The 24105-nt window shown below is 42.3% G+C and overlaps 1 protein-coding gene across 22 annotated transcripts in view; it reads right to left on the reverse strand.

Annotated features, from left to right (window-relative positions):
* Nucleotides 1-24105, reverse strand: part of macf1a (microtubule actin crosslinking factor 1a) — a 230272-nt gene that overhangs the window by 84568 nt on the left and 121599 nt on the right. For 12 of the 22 annotated variants that reach the window (XM_026156616.1, XM_026156614.1, XM_026156624.1 and 9 more), the window contains 27 exons: nucleotides 21561-21727; nucleotides 21101-21213; nucleotides 19944-20050; nucleotides 19426-19545; nucleotides 18314-18409; nucleotides 17541-17668; nucleotides 17320-17413; nucleotides 16674-16828; nucleotides 15627-15921; nucleotides 15182-15310; nucleotides 15019-15096; nucleotides 13871-14032; nucleotides 13566-13670; nucleotides 13000-13095; nucleotides 12755-12880; nucleotides 6740-6892; nucleotides 4069-4223; nucleotides 3588-3714; nucleotides 3268-3451; nucleotides 2934-3100; nucleotides 1978-2156; nucleotides 1750-1888; nucleotides 1478-1671; nucleotides 1162-1321; nucleotides 980-1063; nucleotides 795-902; nucleotides 554-652 (listed from right to left, as the gene is read on the reverse strand). In XM_026156616.1, coding sequence (XP_026012401.1) covers nucleotides 554-652; nucleotides 795-902; nucleotides 980-1063; nucleotides 1162-1321; nucleotides 1478-1671; nucleotides 1750-1888; nucleotides 1978-2156; nucleotides 2934-3100; nucleotides 3268-3451; nucleotides 3588-3714; nucleotides 4069-4223; nucleotides 6740-6892; nucleotides 12755-12880; nucleotides 13000-13095; nucleotides 13566-13670; nucleotides 13871-14032; nucleotides 15019-15096; nucleotides 15182-15310; nucleotides 15627-15921; nucleotides 16674-16828; nucleotides 17320-17413; nucleotides 17541-17668; nucleotides 18314-18409; nucleotides 19426-19545; nucleotides 19944-20050; nucleotides 21101-21213; nucleotides 21561-21727 — 3720 coding nt within the window. Of the gene's footprint in view, nucleotides 1-553; nucleotides 653-794; nucleotides 903-979; nucleotides 1064-1161; nucleotides 1322-1477; nucleotides 1672-1749; nucleotides 1889-1977; nucleotides 2157-2933; nucleotides 3101-3267; nucleotides 3452-3587; nucleotides 3715-4068; nucleotides 4224-5787; nucleotides 5800-6739; nucleotides 6893-12754; nucleotides 12881-12999; nucleotides 13096-13565; nucleotides 13671-13870; nucleotides 14033-15018; nucleotides 15097-15181; nucleotides 15311-15626; nucleotides 15922-16673; nucleotides 16829-17319; nucleotides 17414-17540; nucleotides 17669-18313; nucleotides 18410-19425; nucleotides 19546-19943; nucleotides 20051-21100; nucleotides 21214-21560; nucleotides 21728-24105 lie in introns of all 22 variants that reach the window. The other 10 variants (XM_026156613.1, XM_026156612.1, XM_026156603.1 and 7 more) reach the window with 1 other exon arrangement.

Consider the following 24105-nt stretch of genomic DNA (forward strand, 5'->3'; position numbering starts at 1 on the left):
CTCATCACAAACATCCCTCAGTTCTTATACAGGTTTTGACACGGTACTCTCTGCCTGTGGTGTCGCGTCACCTCCTCCGGAGGCTTCTGATAACTGCACCTTGCATGTTAACTCTAGACACCCAGTATGGGGATGCATTGCGAGCGGTTTGGACTGCAGTGCCAGCTGCACATCAATTATTTGGAGCTGCTAGCTGCTTTTCCAGCTTTCAAGCATTTCTGCCCAGTTCTGATAGACCAGTATGTCCTGGACAGAACAATTAAATCTACACTTCCCAGTTAAAGTTTTCTCACTTTCTGTTGTTATGTTGCAGTGTTGCTTCTCTGTGTTGCCTGCCGAGAGGTCAGATTTGATAGCCAGATCTCTGCTAGTCTGGTGGCAATACTCAAAAGCATAGGAGCTTCATCCACTCAGGGAACAGAAGTTATAATAGCAACTCTTCGATTCAGTGAGCTACAGCAACCACAAGTAGTGTCTAAGTAAATTAAACAGTTAATAATAGATGACCGCTGTGTAAAGCAAGAAAGTCACTGAAAGAGAATCAAAGTGTCACCTCCTCCTCCTCCAGTCTTCTCAGAGCATCGCTGATGTACTTCACATGCTGGGTTGTTAAGGTCACTAAGGCTGTGTAGCGTGTGCGCAAGTCCATGAACTGAAGAGATAATAAAAACCCCAAACAAACATCACTAACTGCGGGATATTAGATTCAGACAAATACAAAACACACAAACTTTATTTACTTAAAACAATAAAGCTCCTGCAATGATCACGATGGTAAACAGTTATCCAATTACCTCCTGAGTGATAGCGTCAGAGGAAGAGTGCATCCTTCTCCTCTTGACAGGTGATTTGTGCATCGACTCTACAAAGGCTCTGAATGTCATCAGCTGTAGTTCATAATCCTACAAGATAAAAGCACGAGAGGAATCAAGTTTCCTGCGTACCTTCACTCCGAGACACGTCTGTCACGGTTTCTCACCTTCACTGAGGCACAGTATTGTTTGGAATGAGTCTGGCACTCGTCTAGTTTGGTCTGATTCTGTTCGATCTCAGCTACCAAGGCCTGGAAAGAAAAACAATCAGAATTTATAAATGTTTAGGCTCAAGTCGTTTTTCTCATCTGGACACATGTTGTAAGTCAGAGGATTCAGCGGCACTAACAGTCTGCTGGGCCAGTTGTTCCGACAGCGCTTTGCTGTCCATCTGTCCCGGCTGTGTGTTTTCTTGTCTCTCCGTCGTCTCTTCGATCCACTTGATCAAAGCGGAGTGGCCGTCTCTGTACTGCTGCAGGGAGGAGCCCAGAGCTTCAAGATCCGCTCGTCTGCAGAAAAAAAGAAAACTACCTTCAGATCCTTTTCCACACTAACGTCCTGATAAGTTCAGCATCCAGTTAGTTTTTCTAAGCAGATCGTTACATCGTTTGTCACAACACACATGAATCGTGCTCCTCCTTTTCTTTTTAGGCATCTTCACTCACCGTGTCTCCATCTGTCTTTTGATTCCACTCCATCTTTCTGTTATCTGATTGGCTTTGTCCTGGTAGCGCTCGAGCTCAGGGCTGCGGTCCGGGTGGAGCCTGTTGAGCTTAGACCCCGCCTCTTTGGCCTGACGTACCTCCACCTGCAGAGACTGGAAGACTCCTTCCTGCTCACCAAGCTCAGCCTGCCACTTCTGAAAGTTAGAGGTTAGAGGGTCAGAGGTTCATCTTTATAGAGACATGAGAGGACTTTATGTGATGGTGAGGCTTACCCCCAGTTGATCTCTGAGGTTCTGAATGGCTGTTGTGTCAGCAGGAACAATGTCTTCCTCACTTAGTCTGTTCTCGTACTTCCTGACTTGGCTCTCTGCTTCATCCAGGCTACGGATCAGGACATCCACTGTTTTTAACCTAAAGATGTAAAAGGACAACAAATCGTATCATCTGGGGAAACAAAAAGAACAGAGAAGTTTCACATGACTTCTAAAAATCTAACTAACTTTTCAAGGTAGACAGCTGAGAGGTTGTGCAGTTTGTCCATCTTCTCCACAGCGTGATTGAGCTCCGACCGGAGGACAGGAACGCTGGACGAGGTGGGCTTCTCCTCGAAGAACTTAACGCAGCGATGAGACACGTCACCCAAACTGGAGCGCAGGCTGTCCAGCTCAGACTGCAGCTTCTGCATAAAAAGGAACCATCTTTATTTTTAAACTACATGGTGACAATCTTTAAAATTAAAATAAAAACTGCTTTGCTTCATCAAAATAGCTTCCTCTGTGGTAAATGTTTCGAAACTTCCAGACCACAGCCATACTACTCAATACCAGTTGTAATCATCATCGCTTATTTGCTTATTTATAAGGAACCCCAATAGCTTCCACAACAGTGGTTGCTAAATGTTTGCTCAAATAAAATATTACTCAATAAAGTGGATGCAAAATAGCGTCTTACATCCACAGTCAGGTTTTACTATTGTGAAAATATAAACATAAATATCAATAACATTGAGACAAAATACACAAATTTCCATTATTGCCCTCTTACAATATTTACAGTAATTAAAAGCTGCCTAAATAGACTTTTAAGTGTTTTTTGAAATTATGAATAGAAGCCAATTCTCTAAATGCATAAGGCTATTTATTTCGCTTAAAAGATGCTTTAAATATATATATTATATATATTTATTATAAATATATATATATTTTTGGCCGCCTTATTCTGGACTAACTGAAGTCTGTTAAGATCTGTCTTGTTAGCTGCTCACCAAAAAGGCTGACTTGTATGATGAGTATTTGCTGTGATATTTCTTGGTTAATCCAAAAACAAATCTATCAATGGACGAGCGCTTCTTCCTCTGGCTTTATAGACAACGACAACAATATACTGCAAAACACCCTCAGTTCTTTATAACATGGGTAATAACTGTGTGCAAGCAGCAGATGGAGCTCAAACTCACCTCCTGCTCTCTAATCTGGACCGTGTTGTCAGCACCATCACCTGACAACAGGATGGGAGGCGGAGTCTCAATACTTCTCATCAGTCTCTGCTCAGCCTCGTTAATACAAAGGGTGATGTTCTGCAGCTCTGACAGGTACGACCGAGAGACTGACTCATCCTTCTCCACTGGAGAAAAATAAAAGATGAGGAACGAGGTGGATTATTTTCATTAACAGATTAAGACGGTCATTTTGAGACACGCAGAGCTATTATTTGCATCAGTTTGACTGGTCAGAGGTCAGCAAGAGATTAACTAAATGTATCCGTGTGTGAGCCCGTCCATCTTCACTCACCGGTCTCCATGTTGAGCAGCAGGTCCTGGCAGTGTTGCTGGGCCTGCTGAACGTCCTTCTCGAGCTCTCGTCTTTCGGCCGGCGTGAACAGCGAGCTCTCTTTGCTGTCTGACAGAAAGTCGGCCATCTGGGACTCCAGGTGATTGAGGACGTGCTCCCGCTCTGATGGAGACTGACTCTGAACCTGAAAGGTGAGACAAGGAGGGAGAAGATAAATATAACGGAAGAGAAGAAAAGAACCACAAATTGAAATCATCACGGCGAGAGAATAAAATCCAAATTCATAGCCGTCACATTTAAACGCATGGAGAGGATCTCACCGTGTCCAAGTTCCACCCAGATACAGTCTTGATGTCTTTGAGCAGGTAGTGCCACGATACCACACTCTTCATGTTCACATGGAGCTGATGCCACAGGGACATGACCTTCTGGTACAGCTGCTCAGCTCTGTAGACAAAACACAAGGAACATGAACATTAGTCTCTAAAATACTAAACAAAATAGATTCAGATTAAAAGGACGTCATTTTATAAACCAAGCTCAAGCTCAACAGTCAGATAATCTCTAGGAAACAGTTTCTTAGGATTTTGGACTGATGTGAAGGCCGAACTTTCCTACTCTGTAGTGCTTCCTGAAGTCTACGGCCTCGCTACGCTACGTATTGTGGAAAATTGTGGCTTTTGTGCATTAAAGACTTAAAGAAAATCAACTATAAAAAAGTAAATAATCAGCACAGTGCTATCCACAACAAATGTTTAATACATTCGCAACACCAATGCACGTTTCCAGTACGTGGCTCACCTGCTGGCTGTGTCGATGGCCTCCTGGTTTGGAGGCGGGACGGTGAAACACACCGAGGGGACCATGGCTTCGTTCCCCGTCGGACTGATCACTTTCCACTTGGTCCTCTGAGAGTTGTCCTGCAGCACACACTCCTCTCCTCGGCTTATCGTGATCTGAGAGTATGAGGCGAGGCGCAGGGAAGGACAGATGAGAGCGGAAATGGAGGTTATGAAAATGATGTTGGAAATGATGTAGAGAACAGGGTTGACAGCAAGAGAGAATATTAAGAGAAAGATTCACAAAGCGAGGGAGTTGCAAAAGATGATGGAGAAAGAATGGAAGGAGAAATGCCCAGAAGAAAGCAAGGGAGGAGGAAAAAAGGGGGAAAAACGCGTAAATCAAAAGCGAACAGCAAAAAAACTCATAATGCAACACAAAATGCAAAAATTCATGGACTTCATGAAATTAGCAGGAGCCCTAACATGACGTGATATTAGAGAAGCTGAGCGAGGACAATGCCATGTGGTGTGAAAGCTGCTTTGCACCAGTAAAGGCTTTTATTGTGAAAGCAGCAAATATATTCCAAACTCAAAGCGAAACTTCCTAAAACCTGAGCTGGGTTTGAATAATTTAACGAGGAAATAAACATTAGTGACACGTTATCTGCAGGAAACCCAGCAGAGGATATAAACAGAAGACAAACGAGTTTGGCTTTAAATTTCAGCGTTAGGGCTGCACAGCCATCCCCACCCGCCACCCTCTCTCACCCCTTCCCTGCACACACACACATACAACCATAATGCAAAGCTGTGCACAAACACTTAATACATGAAGATATATTGAAACGGAAATGTTATTTTCTGACTGACTGAATGAGCCTGAGGGGCACAGACGGGTTAAATTCAGTTCAGTTCAGCGATTACCACCTGCTCTTATCAACTGATCTCAGTCTGACACAAATCTGTGACTAAACATACGAAACTAAACTGATTCTGCATAAATATATGAAATCTGCAGAATTTTTTTTTTTTCTGTTTGTATCAATCATATCTGAGCTGGATTTTACTGCATAAAGATAAACATCTATGCAAAAGAGTGACGCATTTTCCAAAAGACAATCTCCAAACCACTGGGTATTGTCTGACAACAATGCATCCAGCATTTTGGCAGCCTATTAAAAAGCATGTGCATTCAGACACAATAACCTGTACACAGAACAGGAAGTCTTGGCCCGGGTAGCAGCTGGCTATACCGGAAACACTGAATCATTTGCAGTAATTCCCAGAGGCTAAGTTAGTACTTGGTTACTGATTTACAGATTGTTGCCATAATCAACTTTTGTGAGATTATCCTATCACCTGATTCTGGCTATGAGAACACCATAAACATATGCACATATAGAAAGAGTCACTTGGACTTTATAATGAAACACTTAAATAAACATAATTGGCTGATTTGATTAGGAAAACACCACTAAATTATATTTTCCTGTAAAAACATAAAACACAATAAGCTTTCAGATTTTTGTTCCAGGGAGGAAATCCAGTAAAAGGTACTCTGAACCATTTCATGGGTAATTTCATCTAATTTATTCCAAGAAGTCTGAGAGTGCAGGCATAAAGTTTATTACCAATTATACAACCTGAAATCAGCTGATAAGAAAGCGGCACCTGGGGCAGTACAGTGTGTGCAGTGTCAAAATCTGAGGTGAGAGAGGGAGAATATAGGCAGCTATACCTGAACGTTTGTCTTGCCAGCCCAGCCGACAGACGAGGGGGAAGGGAGGGAAGAGAATGAGGAGGAGGAAGAGGAGGGAGTGAGAGGGGAGAGGCCAAAAAAAGGTACATGAGGGTATGGAAAGAAAGGAGAAGACACAGGAAAGTGAAGGAGAGAAAGATTACTTTTGGTTCATGTGCACGTTTGTCCAGATGTTTTTTTATAACTGTCAGCTGTGTGCGAGGTTTCGTCACGTTGCTTTAGATCAGTGATGGGGTGGAGGACCAAACCACCTTCATCCTTTACCTGGAAACAAGACCTCACATCTGGTATGCTTCAGGGAGCAAACCACCCTGGGCAATCTAACACATAGTAGACTAAATATAGCAGTGCTGGGGGCAGCTGTATGTCCGTGCCAAGCTCTCAGGGTGCAAAGAGGATGGGACAGATGTATAATTGATTAGCTTTTAGATTCCCAGAGGTCATCACAGCTGAATCTGAGAGTGAATCTCATAATGCCTGAGTTATCTTTCTTAAAGACTCAGTCAGAGTGTTTTCTGAGGAGGACAAAGGCAAAGGTCATAAGTTCTGGTTAATTATGTCCATTCAGTTTCCAAATTTCGACATGCTGGTTTTAAAAAAAGAAAAGAAAAAGAAGAAAACTGGAGCTGTGTGAAAAAAAGAAGAAATCCACTGCTGTGCGATATTCATCGTTATGGAGGAAACTGTTCATGTAGATGTTTACATCAATCTAAATTTCACGAGCAGAAAACAGTAGCTGAGTAAGGACTTTGTGGGGAAGTGCAGGGCGGGGGGGGGGCCTGGTTGGTGGTGAGGGGCGAAACAATCGAGAGGTGAGGTCAGAGGTGAGTCGGTGCTAAATATGCACACTTTTTTCTTAAACAAAGTCACAGATTTGAGGGACATGCCCACATGTTCATGAGGTGTAATGATACTGCTCTGGGTGCCGTACCTCGATCTGCTTGTAGTCACAGATGGCTTTGATGGGTGTTGTAGTTCCCAGAGTGCTCTCTGCACTGCGGGGGCGCAGCTGCACCACCGTCTTGGCCCGGCCCACCAGGCTAGCTACTGTACTCCGATACTCAATGAGCTGCTCTTTCTCCTCCTACAGGAAGGAAAACAACAACAACATTAAACATTGAAACTCTTTATGAAGACTGTACATGTGTGGATTTACAATAACATTCATCTAAAGGCATTTTTTCCATTGTAAGGTAAAGATCTATGTATCTGAGAACTTAAAGCAGGGATGTTAACAGCATGCTGACCTTTCCATTAGGTAATTATTTGATAATTACCCATGTCACACGCCATAAATAATAAACAATGTTAAAAAACTACAGCAGATCTATCAGGTTGCATTTTAGATGCATTTTAACAGATAAATATGTAATTAAACACCAAATATATAAAAATTCTAAATATCTGTAGCAAAATGCAGTGTATGGAAGTCAATCCAGCAGCTACGGTGGCCCTGAGAGGCCAAACGGAGTGCAACTTAAGAAAACACCAGCAACAAGAAAAACGCTCCAAAAGCACACAAAACACAACAAAAATAGGGTAAAACGACAACGGAAATAGAAAAAAAAAAACACAAGGGAAGTGTTTCTGGGGAAACAATAACCCCACGGACCAGTTGCAGGAACCAAAAATATGCCTATAATTGCACTGGGAGACACTTAAAAGAAGTGGAGGATCTATCAGTTTTGTGAGGAAAGCAAAGATGAGAGGTAAGTGCGTCATCAGTATTATATGAATCATGATAAAACACGCCTACCATGTTTTGGGTTCCTGCAACTGGTCCGTCGGGTTATTGTCTCCCCAGAAACACTTATCTTGTGTTTTTTCCCCATTTCTGTTTTTGTTTTTCCTATTTCCATTGTGTTTTGTGTGCTTTTGCAGCATTTTTCTTATTGCAGTCCGTTTGACCTCTCAGGGCCACCGTAAGCAGCAGACGTTTCAGTCTAAATCACAAATAACGCTGGAGAAATCCGTGAATGAGTTTACAAAATCTTCAGAAAATCCTTCCAGTAGACATTTAGATGTTTCACCCTATATCATCTTTCCTCAAGTTTTTCATTTTCACACCACAAAATCCACCCAAATGATATTTAAGCAACATTTTCTGTCTGAAGTCCTTCAACACATAATCAGCTTAACGGCCTATTAGCCTGTAGCTGCTGAGATGAGTGGGCCTGCTGCTTCCTGACTCAGCTGCCCATGTTAGCCTGACCACTAAGCATTAAACATTTAACATGGGCTTTTCACCCTGACAGGTAGAATTACACTTCACTTCTCTCTCGCCCCTAAAGCAGAAGCAGAGAGAGTCATTAAGGATTCATTAGAGAGGGAGACAACAAGGAGACAGTTACAGGTACAGGAAAGAAAACATTGAATGGAGCCGAGAGTTAGACACAGTCTGAGGCAGAGAGCTAATAACTTCATACATCACACCCCAGGAATGAATTTCACAGTGAGATGGCATTCGCTGCAGTCAGCAGGACCAGTGACAAACATAATTTACACAGACATAAATTATAATGTGGATGCATGAGGAATTCTAGTTAATTACAACCACAGGGTGTCAAGGACTTCTTTAAAACAAATTAGATCACCAGAGAAGCCTTGCACTAAAAGAAGACCGTGGATAACATGTATGACAGCATTATGATAGCAAGAAATTGTAGTAACACAGGCTGCAGGTTAGCTTGAATGGTTACAGTCATGTTATTTCATTATTGGCACTGGATTGTCCAATCAAGTTTCTTAACGTAACCGGCTTTTCCTTACCTTACCTGTTCGCTCATCAACCAGTTCTTTTCATTTTTACAACAGAGTTTAAACTTCCATTGTTTTCATTCAAATTCTATTCTTTTCATTCAAATTCCGTTCTTTTCATTGAAATTCTGTTGTTTTCATTCTAATTCTGTTGTTTTCATTCAAATTCCATTGTTTTCATTCTAATTCTGTTGTTTGTTTTAAACTTCCATTGTTTGTTTTCAAATTCTGTTGTTTTCATTCAAATTCTGTTCTGTTCATTCTAATTCCGTTGTTTTCATTCAAATTCCATTGTTTTGATTCAAACTCTGTTCTGTTCATTCTAATTCCATTGTTTTCATTCAAACTCTGTTCTGTACATTCTAATTCCGTTGTTTTCATTCAAATTCCATTGTTTTGATTCAAATTCTGTTGTTTTCATTCAAATTCTGTTGTTTTCATTCAAATTCTGTTGTTTTCATTTAAATTCTGTTGTTTTGATTCAAATTCTGTTCTGTTCATTCTAATTCCATTGTTTTCATTCAAATTCCGTTGTTTTCATTTAAACCCTGTTCTGTACATTCTAATTCCGTTGTTTTCATTCAAATTCCGTTGTTTTCATTCTAATTCCGTTGTTTTGATTCAAATTCTGTTCTGTACATTCTAATTCCGTTGTTTTCATTCAAATTCCGTTGTTTTCATTCAAATTCTGTTGTTTTCATTCAAATTCTGTTGTTTTGATTCAAATTCTGTTGTTTTGATTCAAATTCTGTTCTGTTCATTCTAATTCCGTTGTTTTCATTCAAATTCTGTTGTTTTGATTCAAATTCCATTGTTTTGATTCAAATTCCATTGTTTTCATTCAAATTCCATTGTTTTCATTCAAATTCCATTGTTTTCATTCAAATTCCATTGTTTTCATTCAAATTCTGTTGTTTTCATTCAAATTCTGTTGTTTTCATTCAAATTCCGTTGTTTTGATTCAAATTCCGTTGTTTTGATTCAAATTCCGTTGTTTTCATTCAAATTCAGTTGTTTTCATTCAAATTCCATTGTTTTCATTCAAATTCCGTTGTTTTCATTCAAATTCCATTGTTTTCATTCAAATTCCATTGTTTTCATCCAAATTCCGTTGTTTTCATCCAAATTCCATTGTTTTGATTCAAATTCTGTTCTGTTCATTCAAATTCCATTGTTTTCATTCAAATTCCGTTGTTTGTATATTATAGTGTTATAGTGGAGTGAGACAACTGCAAGATACAGACTGCAACTAACAGCATAATCCAGCGCGCCAGCCGTGATTATAGTGGTTAGTACTCTGCATTGTGGCCGCAGCAACCCCGGTTTGAATCCGGGTCACGGCAGCGTGGTCTGACGGTAAATAATGTCTGCTGTTCTTTTGCGCATCGTACAGGTCACTGTTCAGGTATATCAATCAATCAGAACTTTATTTGTCACATGCAAGTTGCCCTGCAGTGAAATGGGAAAACCCCCCCCCCCCACCACACACACACCCCCCTTACATACACAACACAGACATCACATGGGGAGACAGGTCGGAGATCGGTAGTATTACGGGAAAAACACTGAATTGCACAATACAATGGGAAAGTCCAAGAGTGAAAAAAGAGACCTCTACTCATGTTGGGCTCATATGGGAGGACAGCATGAGAACAGTAAACAAAAAAACACCTCTGCACAGAAAGCACATAAATGTCCACAGCACAACATTGTGGAGCACGTGACAAGCAACAGGGGTGGGTGGGGAGTGAGGAGTAATCCGAAACAAACACTGCAGCCATCCTGCCCTGCGCTATTATTCCAGTGCTGGGCCCAGACCCGCCGTGTTCTCCAGGAGGGAACAAGCATAGAAGAGGTTGGAAAGGGAGGCGGGGATCAGTGAGTGCGTATCAGTGTATGTGTGTGCGTGTCCAGAGTTCAGCTGAGACAGTGTCCTTCGCCCTGCCAGGCTAAGTAAACAGTCTTCCAGCCAACCCAGGTGGCCTTGCATACAATGGGAAGAACAGTCTAAACACAGTCGTTATCAGGGTGTTTTTGTTCAGCTCCAGCCTTGAGACCGCAGCTGGCGCCGAAGGGATAGCTGCATGAAGTGATGGTGGTTTTTACTTTAGTGCGAACAACTCATGAGAATTTCAAAGCTGTTCTAACAGTCCGACACTGGTCTCTCAATCTCCCGTTGGAGATCCGCCCTGTTCTGACGGTAAATAATGTCTGCTGTTCTTTTGCACATAGTACAGGTCACTGTTCGGGTATATATAGTGGAGCATATTAGGGAGAGGTTCCTGAACAAGGCGATAATACGTATTTTATCTTACTTCAAAGGCAACAAATGCCTGTGGTATCTAACCACATATGAAGAAGTCATTCAGTGACAGTCCACAAAGGAAAGATTAGGCAGGAAACAAGTCAGAATGGAGGGAGAGGTCTGATCAAACGGACACTGCTAAACACCAATCTCCACCTTAAAGAAGCTGAATAGGATGATTCAATGTTCCTGTCTCAGCTATTATCTCTGTCAAACAAAAGTTCAGCTGCTTCTTTGTTATGTCATTTAAAGGTACCTGCAGGACCGGCCTAAGAAAAGCATCTGTTTGTGACACCCACTCTCTCGCACACCTCTTTAATAAGAGGACATGGATGCTGCTCTGGCCTGTGGAGCGATGCCCACACTAACCCTGCCATCTGCTCGAAGTCAGAGGTGTGTGTGTGTGTGTGTGTGTGTGTGTGTGTGTGTGTGTGTGTGTGTGTGTGTGTGTGTGTGAGAGAAGTAGGTGCAAATATGGCAGGCTTGCAAATGTGCCATGGGGGGGAGATGATTCAGGACTCTGTAACAGATTACTTTGCCCTGTCACATGAGGTGCTGCAGCCGCCCGAGGCAGAGCAAAAACAATCAGGAGGACGCTGCAACACCAGCAGCTCAGCTACTGCAGGTCTCTGATGCTATAGTGGTTAGAAAAATGCTGTATCATTCCTGATAATATGTCAGTCTGGGAGTATACTGAATGTTCGAGTTTGCACTTTGTGCACACGGTGGAAGCAGAGATTGAGGACGCTCAGTTATCTGGGATAGAAATGTGCTACTTAAAATGTTCATTGTACAATATTTTCTGGTTTGCACATGACTCTGCAGCTGTGACTCAGAGTGGTACGTTTGATGGTTTGAAACCTGGTTCTTCTAGTACTTAGGTCAGAGTGGCTCCAGGTAAGACACCACCTTCATAATTTGCCCCTGGGGTGTGTTAAAGGTGTGTGAGTGAAACCAAAGCACTGTCTGTGTAGTAGTTAGGGTGTTACGGTTCGGCGTTGGCAGTGTATTGTTTTAGGCGTTTTGTTTTGGCGTGACTGTTATGTGTTTCCTGTTTTACTTTGAAAGTCTGTGTTATCTTAGTGTTCAGTTTACGTTTCCTTGTCTCGTCAGGTCTAATTTGCCCCAGCTGTGTTTCCCTCCTGTGGTCCATTCCCTAATTGCTCCTTCTATGTATTTAAGCCCTGTGTTTCTGTATGTCATGTTCGCGTTCTTCCCCCCGTTGTAAATAGTTTGACGTTTTGTGTTTTGATGTAAATAAATATCGTATTTTGCTTTGAAGAAATAGTTGTCGATACTTTCGTTTTGGGATTATTTTTGTGGAAGCCCGTATTAGTTTTTTCTCGTGTGTTTTTGCCTTATTTTTATTTTTCCTGCGTTGCACACCGGTTGCCTAGGCCGGGGTGTAACAAGGGAAAAGTGCTTTTTTAAAAATAAATCCTAAATATCAAGTAAAGTTGAGATGTTGACACAGAGTTAGAGAAGGAAACAAAGACCCTTCTTAGATTAGAAGTGGCCACTCTCAACTAGTCTCTTACGCACAAGGGGTTGCCACAGCAGGTAGCTGTGCATGTTTGATTTGGTGTTACACCAGATGGCCTCTTCCTCCCAGGATCAAATTGGGGATGTTTGTTAAGCACTACACTATGGAGCCGCTTCTTGAAATTATCTCGCTAAATGGAGACATGATGTCAAACAACCTCTGTTATTGTCTCTCTGTTATCGGTCACTGAGCTCCAGTAGAGGTTAACATGACACAATTCTTTGCAGTAAATCTAGTGAAAATATAAAACCACAGTCGGTCTTTCCTTCAGCACCATAACTCTGTCTGGCATAGAAGAAACTGAATATTATTCGTAAGACAGAAAGCAAATGTGTAGATACCATTGAGTCCTGCAGCAGGTCTTCCAGTTTGCTGAGCCTGCTGTTCTTATCACAGGTATATTGTCTCTTGATGGTTTCCTGGAGCTGGCGGAGGTATGACTCACAGTCCCGGGCGTCAGTCATGAACTGACAAAAGTAAAAATGGATTTGCATGTAATAATACAAAATCATTTTAATATAAGCCTAATTATATATGTGGATGAATTCTTTTGCCAAACTCAGAAAAATAAGAATTTCAGCCTCACCTGGAAGTACGCCGTGTTGTCTTTGAGATGCTGCTCCACACACAAGCAGAGCTGGTCCACCCACTGCCACTGGGTCTGCAGGGCTGCACTGTAAGCCTGATAACAGGGAGATGGATGGATATTGAAAGTTGGTGCCATGCTAAACTTATGTAAGAGGTCCTTTAGGGGAAATAAGTGAGATTTTTACAGTCTCCGATCATATAAACTGCCTGTAATCTATCTGCAAGGCTCTAACTGGGATGTTAATCAGCACAGACAGAGTCAGCGTTTCACCCAGCCAGGGGTTTCTGGCTCTCAGCAGTGATAGGGGACAAGCAGCATTAGCATGAAACTGGTATGAAAACCATATCCCAAATAAGTGTAGCTACACCAGTATTTTAAAATGTACATAGTAATTCCTGCTCGTTGCCAAGGAAGGCTTAGAAAAAGTGAGTGCAAAGTGAATAAAAGAGCATTTTAACAAAAGCAACGTGGTTGATTTGTTCCAGACAAGCGAGCCACCGATACGGAAACCCAGCGTCTTTAAAGGTCATCCAGCTCGAATGAATAAAAATCATGAAATTCACCTCCACGGTCTGCTTGGCAGGATGGTTCTCCTGACACAGACGGCTGGCCGTTTCCTGGAGTGACCGCATCACATCTCGTTTTTCATCCAGCTCTAACCTCATTTCCTGCAGGCAGAACAGGAAGCGGGGAAGGTTAAAGGTGAAGACAAACAGTCTAATGCAAAGTTACTCTTTATATGTTGGGAGGTAAACAAGACTTTTATCTTGACTTTAAATACACGTGGAAACCAAGTGAGGTTAAAGGTTTGCAATTTGTGACGGAGGAAACCGTCCGTGTGTGCGTCTCTCCTCTTCCTCACACTCACACTGTATAATTCTTTCTTTGCGTTCGTGTTGGTGTTGTTGTCGCTCCAGTCGTAGGCGATCTCCTCCTCCTCCCTCTCGTTGAGCCAGATCAGCTCGTCAGTGCATTGCGACACAAACATGTGCAGGCTCTCCAAGCTCCGCAGGCGCCATGACGAATGTTCCTATGGCAACCACACAAACAAAGCCCCATGCTAATCAGCAGTGCAGAAGCAAATACTGCAAAAGGATCCCTCTTACTTGGAAATTTGAATTACACTGACGATCCAGATGCATCTTCCCAGAAAACTAATGACAAACACTGCCCCATGTAAGAGCCCAATGTCCCGCATGTAATTCCTTAAAGGGTGCTGAACGCTAAAATCAAATTTGGATAGTGTTGTGATGGCAATTGTTTTAGTGCAAGTTGCCCATGTATGCAGGTGTAGAAATATTTGCCTTTTCTTCACTTGTGGTGGGAAAAAGTAATTTAGAAAGACTCTGAAGTAATGTCTATTTACAGAAATCGTGACCTGTAAAGAGGTGGAGTAAATTTTAAAAAGTAAATAAATCTGAAAACCTTTTCATGAGCAGAGAACTCTTTTCTTTCTAACAAACTACACTCACTGAGCGTCCATCTACACTTGACAGGATATAAACTCAACTGCGGCTCCCTCGGCTGAGCTGTAACGTTAGCCAGCCGCACATTTTATTTTGGTTGGTGACATAGACAGATGGATAAATGGCGATACAGGCCAGAGGAGAAATGCATAAATATTTCAAAGTGAGCTGTGCCTGTGGTTTATTTTCCCCTTCTTTGTCCTGAATGTTATTAATGCATTTAATACATTTAAAATAGCTTTTTTAGAGGTAAATCTACAAGCACATACTTCTTAAAAACCCACAGAAGCCAAGAAGAAAAACAGATTGAGAGGAATAAGTATGGATGTGATTACAAATATATTATGGGATGAATAGAAAACAGAGGACAGAGAAGAGACAAAAAGGGGGGACATTTAGGGGCAGCAGGAGAAGACAGCGCAGATGCAGATTTGTGCCACGCTATAATGGGATTAACTGAGGATGCTGGGTGAGCTGGGGAAACAAAGAAGTGCAGAGGAACTCAAACACACACAAACAAAGCCACAAGCCCCTCTGAGCTGAGACTGACCAGTAGTTTGCAGTATTGGTTCTCCAGCTTGGCCAGCGTCTCAGAGTAACTGCTCTTGAAGTTGGGAGAGACTTTAGCCTGGAGGAGAGAAAGTGAAGCCTCGTTACAAAGACCATCACTGCACGGACGCCCGTGTTTGCAAAGGGAGGAGGGATGTGTGAACCTCGTAGCTGCGTGCCTCCTGCAGGCTGTTCATCAGCTCTTCAATTGCAGTGTGTATGTTGTTGTGCTCGTCGAGGTTTTTTTCTACAGAGGTGAGGTCTGCACCCCACTCGGCGCGCTCCAACAGCTCCTAAAACACAAACACAGAATGATTTACCCACTGAAAATTACAGATATCTTCTATTATATGTCTTTGAATGCTTTTAAGACCTCGCTTCAGTTGAATGTGATGTTTTTAGGCTTGTGACGACTTCTGAATCCATATGTGACTTTTTTACAAATTCTGATTCATGTTTTATGATATTTAGGATGCTTTAAATTCATATTTCACCAAATTACTACATTTTATTTTCAGTATTTAAATAATTTAATAATAAAACAGCGTATAAAATAATCAGCAGTAAAAACAACAGCCCTAATTTTAAGAGAGGCTGACAGAGACTGACCTGCGTCTCCTCCACCCATCCGAGCAGCTCGTAGATGAACCTCAGGCTTCCTTCGTCCTCTGATGAAGACATGGCCACCAGCTGGGACCGAGCCATCGGTCGCCGCAGGAGTGCGGCTCCGACCGCTCCCACAGCTCCCAGCAGCGTCTGACCCAGAGACAGGCCCGTATCAGGGGGTCTCTGGTGGGTGTGCTCTGTCCCCGTGGTGCCCAGGGCCTGAGAGAAGTGGCCTTTCCTGTAGACGCTGGAGCACTGCAGTCTGAGGGAGACCAGCTCCTCTTGTAGGCGGGAAACTCTGATGAAAGAAAAGAAAAAAAGCACATAACTGATCACATTATTATAAACCTATGAAACATTTAATAATCTTTGACAGTATGATCCTGCTACAAAGCTGAGTTCTTTTTTTAAAGGTACTGCTGCTTTAAAGGGCAGCACACAGTGGCAGATTTACAAAATAGTTGTTTCATTAGCTTTCATAACAGCAGTGCAAATTAGACGGAGCAGCATGCTGATGAGACGCAAAATGAGGACACGCTTTCCATCATTTTTTGACACCACTGGTTGATATCAGTGAACACTAGATGCAGAGGAGGATACAATAGGTATTAATACAAAACAAAAACACAACAGGCAACTTGTTGACCTATAATGAGTAGCTTGTATTCCCAGCTATTAATCTAAATTGTCCAGATCATAACAATTAATTGAAGACTGCTGTGATAGAGCTGAAACTGCCTAAATCATTTTAGGTCTATAAAATAATGCAGAAATCACAAAAACTATAATAAATTAAACCAACATTAAATTAAGGAATATAAAGAAATTAAAAGGTGTAATAAGAAAAGATTAAGGTTAAAAAAATGAAATAAGTAAATAAATTAAATTAAATAGATTTATAGATATATATTTTTGGGACATTTAATTACTTTAAAAATAAATAAAACAGAATCACTAAGAGGGTTTTTTTGTATTAATTTTTGAAATGCTGGCATGTTTGGTCCTTCAAAAAGACCAAGCCACTGACTCCATCCCACCACCATGACTCACCTGAACACCAGCTGCTCCACCTGGTAGTATTTCTCATCTCTCAGGATTTTGAGCTCCTGGTAGAGTTGTTGAATCAGAGACTCGCAGTCCTGCAGGTAACAGGCCAGCTCTCTCTCGCACTGCACGCCCTCGCCGCTCTCCGCTCGAGACATGTCCTGGAGACCAGGGGAGGGATCATTGATCAGTTTTGTTTGGCTTTTCTGTTATTATGAAGTATGACGACCTGAGGATTCGTGTTTACACAGAGATAAATTCAGTAAACAGTAAAGTGGAATCAAAGTGGACAGCAGCAAATACTAGCAGGAGCAATAAAGTGAAAACAAATATATAAAAATCAGGGTACAAAGAAACTCCAGACCCAGCACATCACTTATTCTGTCTAACGTCCCTTCATTCAGGCAGGAAGTTGTGCTCAGGCCGAGGAACACAGTCAAAGGAAGGAGTGAGCATGTTTGCAGAGGGCAGGGGAAGTGGTGTGTAAATATTTACAGTCCCAAAAGAGCGCTCACGTTTACGGCTTGGTCACATTAACACCCTGTAAAATACTCGGCCAAATTATTAAACAGTTACCCAACATAAACCCAGGGACTGTGTGTGTGTGAGAGGAAATTAAATGGATGTGAAGTGAGAGAGGTTCAGCGCTCACAGCCTGGAGTGTGTTCTTAGCGAGGGTGAGTTTCTCCTCGCAGTCCAGAGACATGTTCTGGATCTTATTGGCTCTCTGGAGCAGCAGGTCTAGCCTGTAAATGCACACAGAAGATGATGAAAAAAAAAATGGTATCAGCAGTTATGATTTAATTATATGCAACATGTGAAGAGATTTGTGTGTGTGTGTGTGTGTGTGTGTGTGTGTGTGTGTGTGTGTACCTTTCCACAGCTGGCCGGAGAACCTTTTCTCTCTCCAGCATCTCCAGGATGAGTTTACCCCAATCCTCCTCCAGGTCATTGGGATGAAGGCCCTGAGGAAGCTTAATGCGACCAAACTCTATCCACACCTGGAATAAACAAACACACACGCAGCGTAAATACATGCCAAACATCCCAACATCTGTTAGTACAAGCCAGCTATGGTTCCCACATTTTTCACAATTGTTTGGAGGGTGATTCTTTTAAATAGCGCTCCCATTAAATTGCATTGCATCGGAGTACTTCTAAAAAACTAAAATAAAAGCTGCTACAGTCTGTGGAGGCAGCTTTTTAACAGAGCTCGCTAAGGTCAAAATATGGTCACCTCTACCTCCTAAAAATCCAAAGCCGTGAAGCTCAAGACGAGGCTTCAAAGTGGGACGCGCTACCAAAGCCATTACATCAGTGACCCCATTTATGAGCAATCATAAGTCACGCCGCAGAAAAACCCCGGTAACATCAGCTGAGTGAGAATAAAATGGGAACTATTATTGGCTATCATGTGTTTGTTTACAATCAAACAATCTGCTGCTTTGATAACAGCTCGACGAAAGAAACGACTTCGCTTCGGGAGGCGAACGTGTGACTCAGCGCACACAAACACGCTGCCAACAATGTTCTCTAACTTCCTCTCGTTGACACAATCCCCCTGAGCTCGACCTCATGATGCACGGAAAGGTGCCAAGTGCTGGTCGCCTTTTCCTTCCTCGTCTCCACTCTTCATTTGTTCTTACCTCCAGCAGTTTGTAGAGGTGTTCGATGTGACCTTTCTCGATCTCCTTCGCGGGGATCTCCGTCTCTTTGAAATGGACGTACTCATTGTAAAGTGCCTGAAGAAGGAGAGAAACAGCGTTATGGAGTTAACGCAGGCTTTGTTTGAAGCCAGCACCTGTTTTCAAAGGTTACAGCTTCCTAATCACCGCCTGCCTGAGGGGTCATTCGTGACGTGAATCGGCTCTTTTTCTCCACATCTCGAGACACTTCGTCAACCATTATTCTTTCTACTTCAATCTAACGCCTTCTTCTGCAAACTAACTCACTGACTCTTCCTTTATTTCGCCTTTAATCTGAATACACTGCTGTGTGAAGTTTCCACATTATTAAACCCTTCTACTCTCCCTCCTTGTGTCCTCCCTTTATTTGCTCTCTCAAGGTTTCACTGAAATTGTTTGTCAGCTGCCTTATTCAAGGCTACACGTCTGTGGGATTGCAGATACAAAGCTGGGAAGACATACAGGGATTCGATTACCACCACAGTCAAATGCATTCATGTTGCTGTCAAGCAAATTTGCATAAAAAACACCAGTTAGAATGAAGGTAAATCTGTATGTCACCAATTTTCCCAATGCTGGGTGAAACATTACACATTTTAAGTGCCGTTTGTCGGTTTATCAGCAACATTATGCAAAAACCACCAAACTGAATCTCATGAAACTGAGATTCAGTTTCATGAGCAAAGTAGAGAGTCGCAAAATATGGTGCTGGTGCAGATCAAAGAGCGGGTCTAGGAATTAGCATAATTACTATTTAATATTACAAGATTGAGCTTCTTTTTTTCCATAGACTTACAAACCATCAGACAAATTTAATGAAACTTGGAGAGCAAGGCCAAAGAACGAGCTCGTTAAATTCTGGCTGGTGTCCAGATCACATTATTAGGAATAATAAAGTTCGGGGGATGGGTACTGACCTTACGGGGGGACGTCCTGAGTGCTCTTCTAATATATAATTTAGAATAATGATCACTTCAACTTACTCGAGTCTCCTTTATTTGGCTTATTAGGTGGTTTTCTTAAACATGGACTCTCGCACATCTAAATATTTAAAAGAAAACTGTCGTGTTCACCTTGAGTTCTACGGGGTTTTGTGGGAAGTTCTTGTTGGCCATGAGGGCCGTGTGCTGGCGGCTCCACTGGAGCAGAGACGAGAACCTGGACTGGTACTCCGACCAGCGCTGATCCACCTCCTGAGGATGGGGGAGAGAAAGAAAATGTCGCAGACGTGACAGAAGCTGTTCATTAGTGGGAAATCATGCATCACACATTCACACACTGCCTGGCAACAGGTAGGCTGGCTCATAATGAATGGCTGGAACAGTTTTAAATTAACTGCATGATTATTTAAAGGTTTTGGCTCATTACTCAAAAAGGTCCACAGTGAACTAATAATAACCTGCCTAAATGTATTCATGTTTTAATGTTAACAGGATATGGAGGAACAGTACTGCAGGAATGTGCTACGAACTGCACGGCATGCATGCTAACAAATCACATGCAGTCCTGGGAAGTGTAGTGCATGCTTTAAACTGAACAAATTATAAATAAATAAATAAAGGCATGAATGGTAAACAAGACCGTGACGTACGTGTGCGCCGATGCCCTCTCCACCCTCGGGGATTTTAGGGAAGGCATCGTAGATTGAGGATACATAAGTGATGACTGACTTCTCATCTGGAGAGGGAACATCAACGTCTGGGGAGAAAATGAGAGGGGATGAAGTGAAAAGCTGCGGGAATTATGCAGATAGTTTGGTGCTTGTTACATTATCAGTTAGAGAGAGAGAAAAAACAGCCTCTGAGGTTTTCAGATATTTGGCTCAGTGTTAAACCCAAACCCACACGTGAATCAGTTAATGAACTGTAACCATAAATCAAGCAGCCAGTAAGATTTAGGAAGGCTCAGTGTTTATATGAACATTTTCACAGCTGTGTCCGTCTGTAACAAGATAAAAGGAACAATTAAGTTGCATCTGAAGTACCGACTTTCAGTCTTGAACTGTTTGAGAGACTGACGAAAAGCATTACTTAGTCTATTTTCTGATGCTCAAATGTAGCCGTTTCTTGGTCAGGCATGTAGCATTTTTCATGATTTTATTGATAAATTAAGCAGATCAAAGGTTTGGGAATAAGTCCAGGTCCTGCAGTTGTATCTGGAAACTTGATGTGAAATCAAAACACGGGGTCAAAAGAGCCCTTCCAAGTGAAACAGGCCGTCTATTCAGATCTGTTGTGGTGGTGTGGATTAAAAAACCAAACTGTCAATTAAAGCAAAAGTAATCACTTAATATAAGCCTTATAAATACAACAGGAAAAAATACAGGCTGTAGAAACAGCCTGTATTGTTTGTGCCAACAAACACTTCTCTAAGGTCTCTGGAGGTCTTCAGCAGCTTTTCCTGGAATGACTGGTCTATGATGAGTCTTTGAGGCGTTTTTTTCTTCAGGGGAAACAGACCTAAATATATAAAAGGGTTTTCCACACAGAGCCAGGGTCTGGAGCTAGAGCCATTAAAGATACAGTTGTAAATATGAAAGTGTATGCTTGTGGGTCATTACTGGTTGCCTGGGAGGTTGGCAAGCTTTCAAAATAAAAGCTGGAAGACAATAGGACAGCCTAATTTGAATTTCAAGTTTACAACTTTCATTAAATATAAGAAGCTCAGTTAGTAAAACACTGAAGACCTGTCTGTGCTCGGCCATGAACAAGCTGGCCAGATGACTCAACAGTGGATCAACAGTCTCACCCTCAGCATCCAGCAGTCTGGTCACACCTAACGACTCAGCGATCTCGAAGGCCTGCTCCAGGTTCTCACGGTTACTCTGCCGTGACACCACCTCCATGTCGATCAGGTCGGGCCTGAAAAAGGAGTTGGAACAAAAAAAAGCTTTGTTTTGCTTTTTTCCTGTTTGTTTGTGGTCGTCAGACTCTGTTTATGTTTATCAGATTTTACAGATCATTTCTGCTGCGTCTGCTGTGAAAATATCACCCAACATTAGCATGAGATCATGAATTACTGTCCTTGTCTGATGATTTCAGATCAGATTAAGATCAAACCACTTCAATCACACAACCAGATACATTGTTACAAGTATTTGTTGAAACTATATTAACCATTTTGACATCACCAATTAATATTTTGTGTGTTGAAGTCAGTCTGTGTGTCTCTCAGAAGGACATTTTAATCACGCCCTTCGTCGTCTAACCTGTATCTGTGCAGCAGAGCGTTGAACATGCGTCCGTCGCTCCACGATGAGGTGAAGTTGACGCAGCGGAGGCCGGGGTAGCCTTCTATCGCCTGCTGGCTCCATAACAGCAGCTTCTCTTTGGCTGTGAGGTCAGCTGACTCGCCGCACACGTAGATTTCTGAAATCTGAGGGGGAGAGAGAGAGACGGGGTTACGACTGGTATTCGCCACCCCCCCCTCACCTCTGCAGAGCTGTGATCTGAGAGTCAAAATGTTTCGGGCTTCGTTGCCAAATGTACTGAAACACATTAAAACAATATTCAGACTCACAAAAACAAATCTAATCAGGATCCAGCATGTGGGGACTTTTCTCATTATTTTCTGTGCACTGATGCATTCAGCCTCTCTCCATCAGCTTCATTGCAGACACACAGACGCAGCTACAGTGAGTTGGCAGAAACGTTCTCTCTCCCTCTCTGTATGAAACTAACTCACTGCAGAGATTTTATTTCCTTTTATTCAACCCGCTCGCTCTTTTCAGACCATCACTTTCCTGACACTTAATGACTGAGTGCATGTGTGATATCTGGATGTGTTCGTTTCAGAGGCGTTTTTATTAATGTTTATTAATGCCTTCTCCCATTTCCCGTCTGCAGCGTCTACAGTCTATCCTGCTCATTAGCTCACGTACACCCCCTACCCCCCAACCCTGTTCATCTGTCTCATGCCCCCCCGCCCAACCTCGATCTGTCTCTTCAGTTTTTCATGTCCTTTCATCTGCTCTGCTTCTTATTCTGATCAATCTGCTCTTCCTTCTCATCCTCTTCCTCCTCTACATAAACTCAGAGTCCTCGTATCGTCTCCCCTGCTGTTTGTTTCACGGAGTTCAGAGACGACGTCAAATGCACACGATCTGACGGTTAAATATGTTAAACAAAATGCACTTGGCCACAAATAGGTTTGATTTTTGCATCGTCAGTGGGCCTTTACCAGTAATTGTTTAATTGATTAAGCTCGTTTCTTTTTAAAACATTGGGGATCCTTAAATTGCGCTTGTAGTAACTAACACATTAACACATTAAGAAAAAAATTAATTATTTTTTAATAATTTGGGGGCAAAAAACAACTAAGAAGCCTAAACACTAATAATTTTCACAAACAAAAGAAGACATTTAACAGCCTTTAACCAGCCAGCTCCGGAGCACAAAACCCATAAGAGTTTTCAGTCTCGTGTATTCACAGCGAGCCAGAGGTTGTCGTCCTCCACTAAGGAGCTCCCTGAATTACATTAGCAAGAATTTTCAAATGGGAGAGCACGACTCATGCCAACTACCGTCTGTAATGACAGCTTCAGATAAACTCCTGCCTACAAACTGTATATAAACTGTGAACACAGCTTCCAGTTCTGAAAAGTGACACCAGTATAAAAGTGTTTAAAACCACATAAGTACCGTACAGACATTCACAGGTGTCAACTCTCTTTAAACACTGTTCTGATGGGTTCATAATCTCAGTTTCTGGTTTCAAGTCTTACTGAATAGAACAAGAAGTTAATTTTCTACATTACAGTTCAATTTGTTGTCTGAATGGATGATAAAGCAGAGTGAGTGTGCTCTACTGCGTAAAAATGAAAAACCAGCTGTGTGTGAGCATGCATTTTCTACTAACATTTCAGGAGTCTGTGTGTGCAAACGCCTCTAAACACCACAGATGCAGCAGCACACGGCTCCTGAAAGCTCTTCTAACGACGTGCATGCTTATTAGGGGTGGATCTAAAAGAAAGTCTTCCACAAAGACTGACGGCTTCCTAACGCTTGGTTCGGTTCACTTAGCTACACGACCACTCAGCCATTTACCCCCTGCGTTCTTCTTCCTCTCAGTTGGAGCTCTTTGGATCCATCTGCCCAGAGCAACAAAGGCAGAGTGACGTATAGGCGGTTACTGTCAGTGCTAGGCTGCCGCTACTGTCATCTGTATTCTTCTGTCATCTCTCTTTCCCTAACTCAGCTACAGTCCGACACTCCACCCTCTCTCAGTCTTTCAGTTTTTCTCTCACTGCTGCTAATACAGAGCAGTATGAAAGTCCAGCGCGTGCCAGGAGACTGCAGCAACAGCCAAAAAGACGAGGAACGGGAGGGAGAGGAGAGAGAAGGAAACGTGATGAAGATGAGCAAGGTCGGCAACAGCACTGTGCATGTATAGCTTCCAGCTTCTCGTAAAGTAACATCTATTGAGTCCTCATTCACTCAGTGAAAATGACATATGCCAAAGATTCTGCATCACTAAAGGAGCCTCTCAACCACAATGTAAACACAAAACTGAGACGAACAAACGCTTCTGCTACATGACAACTCGTCATTATTCACACCACACATGCCTGCACTGAGACGTGGGGGCTACAGCGAGCAGGTTAGCATTTCTTACAGTTACTCCATGACTACACTGTCACTCAAACAGCAATCAACAAATATGTGTTTCGTGCACATGCAGCCTCCTTTGCAGGGAAATGCAGAGCATCGACTCCTCCATCTTAATATTGACACTGCACTCTGTGTGAGGTCTGC

This window comes from Astatotilapia calliptera, chromosome 22, assembly GCF_900246225.1.
Source record: "Astatotilapia calliptera chromosome 22, fAstCal1.2, whole genome shotgun sequence".
NCBI classification, from domain to species: domain Eukaryota; kingdom Metazoa; phylum Chordata; class Actinopteri; order Cichliformes; family Cichlidae; genus Astatotilapia; species Astatotilapia calliptera.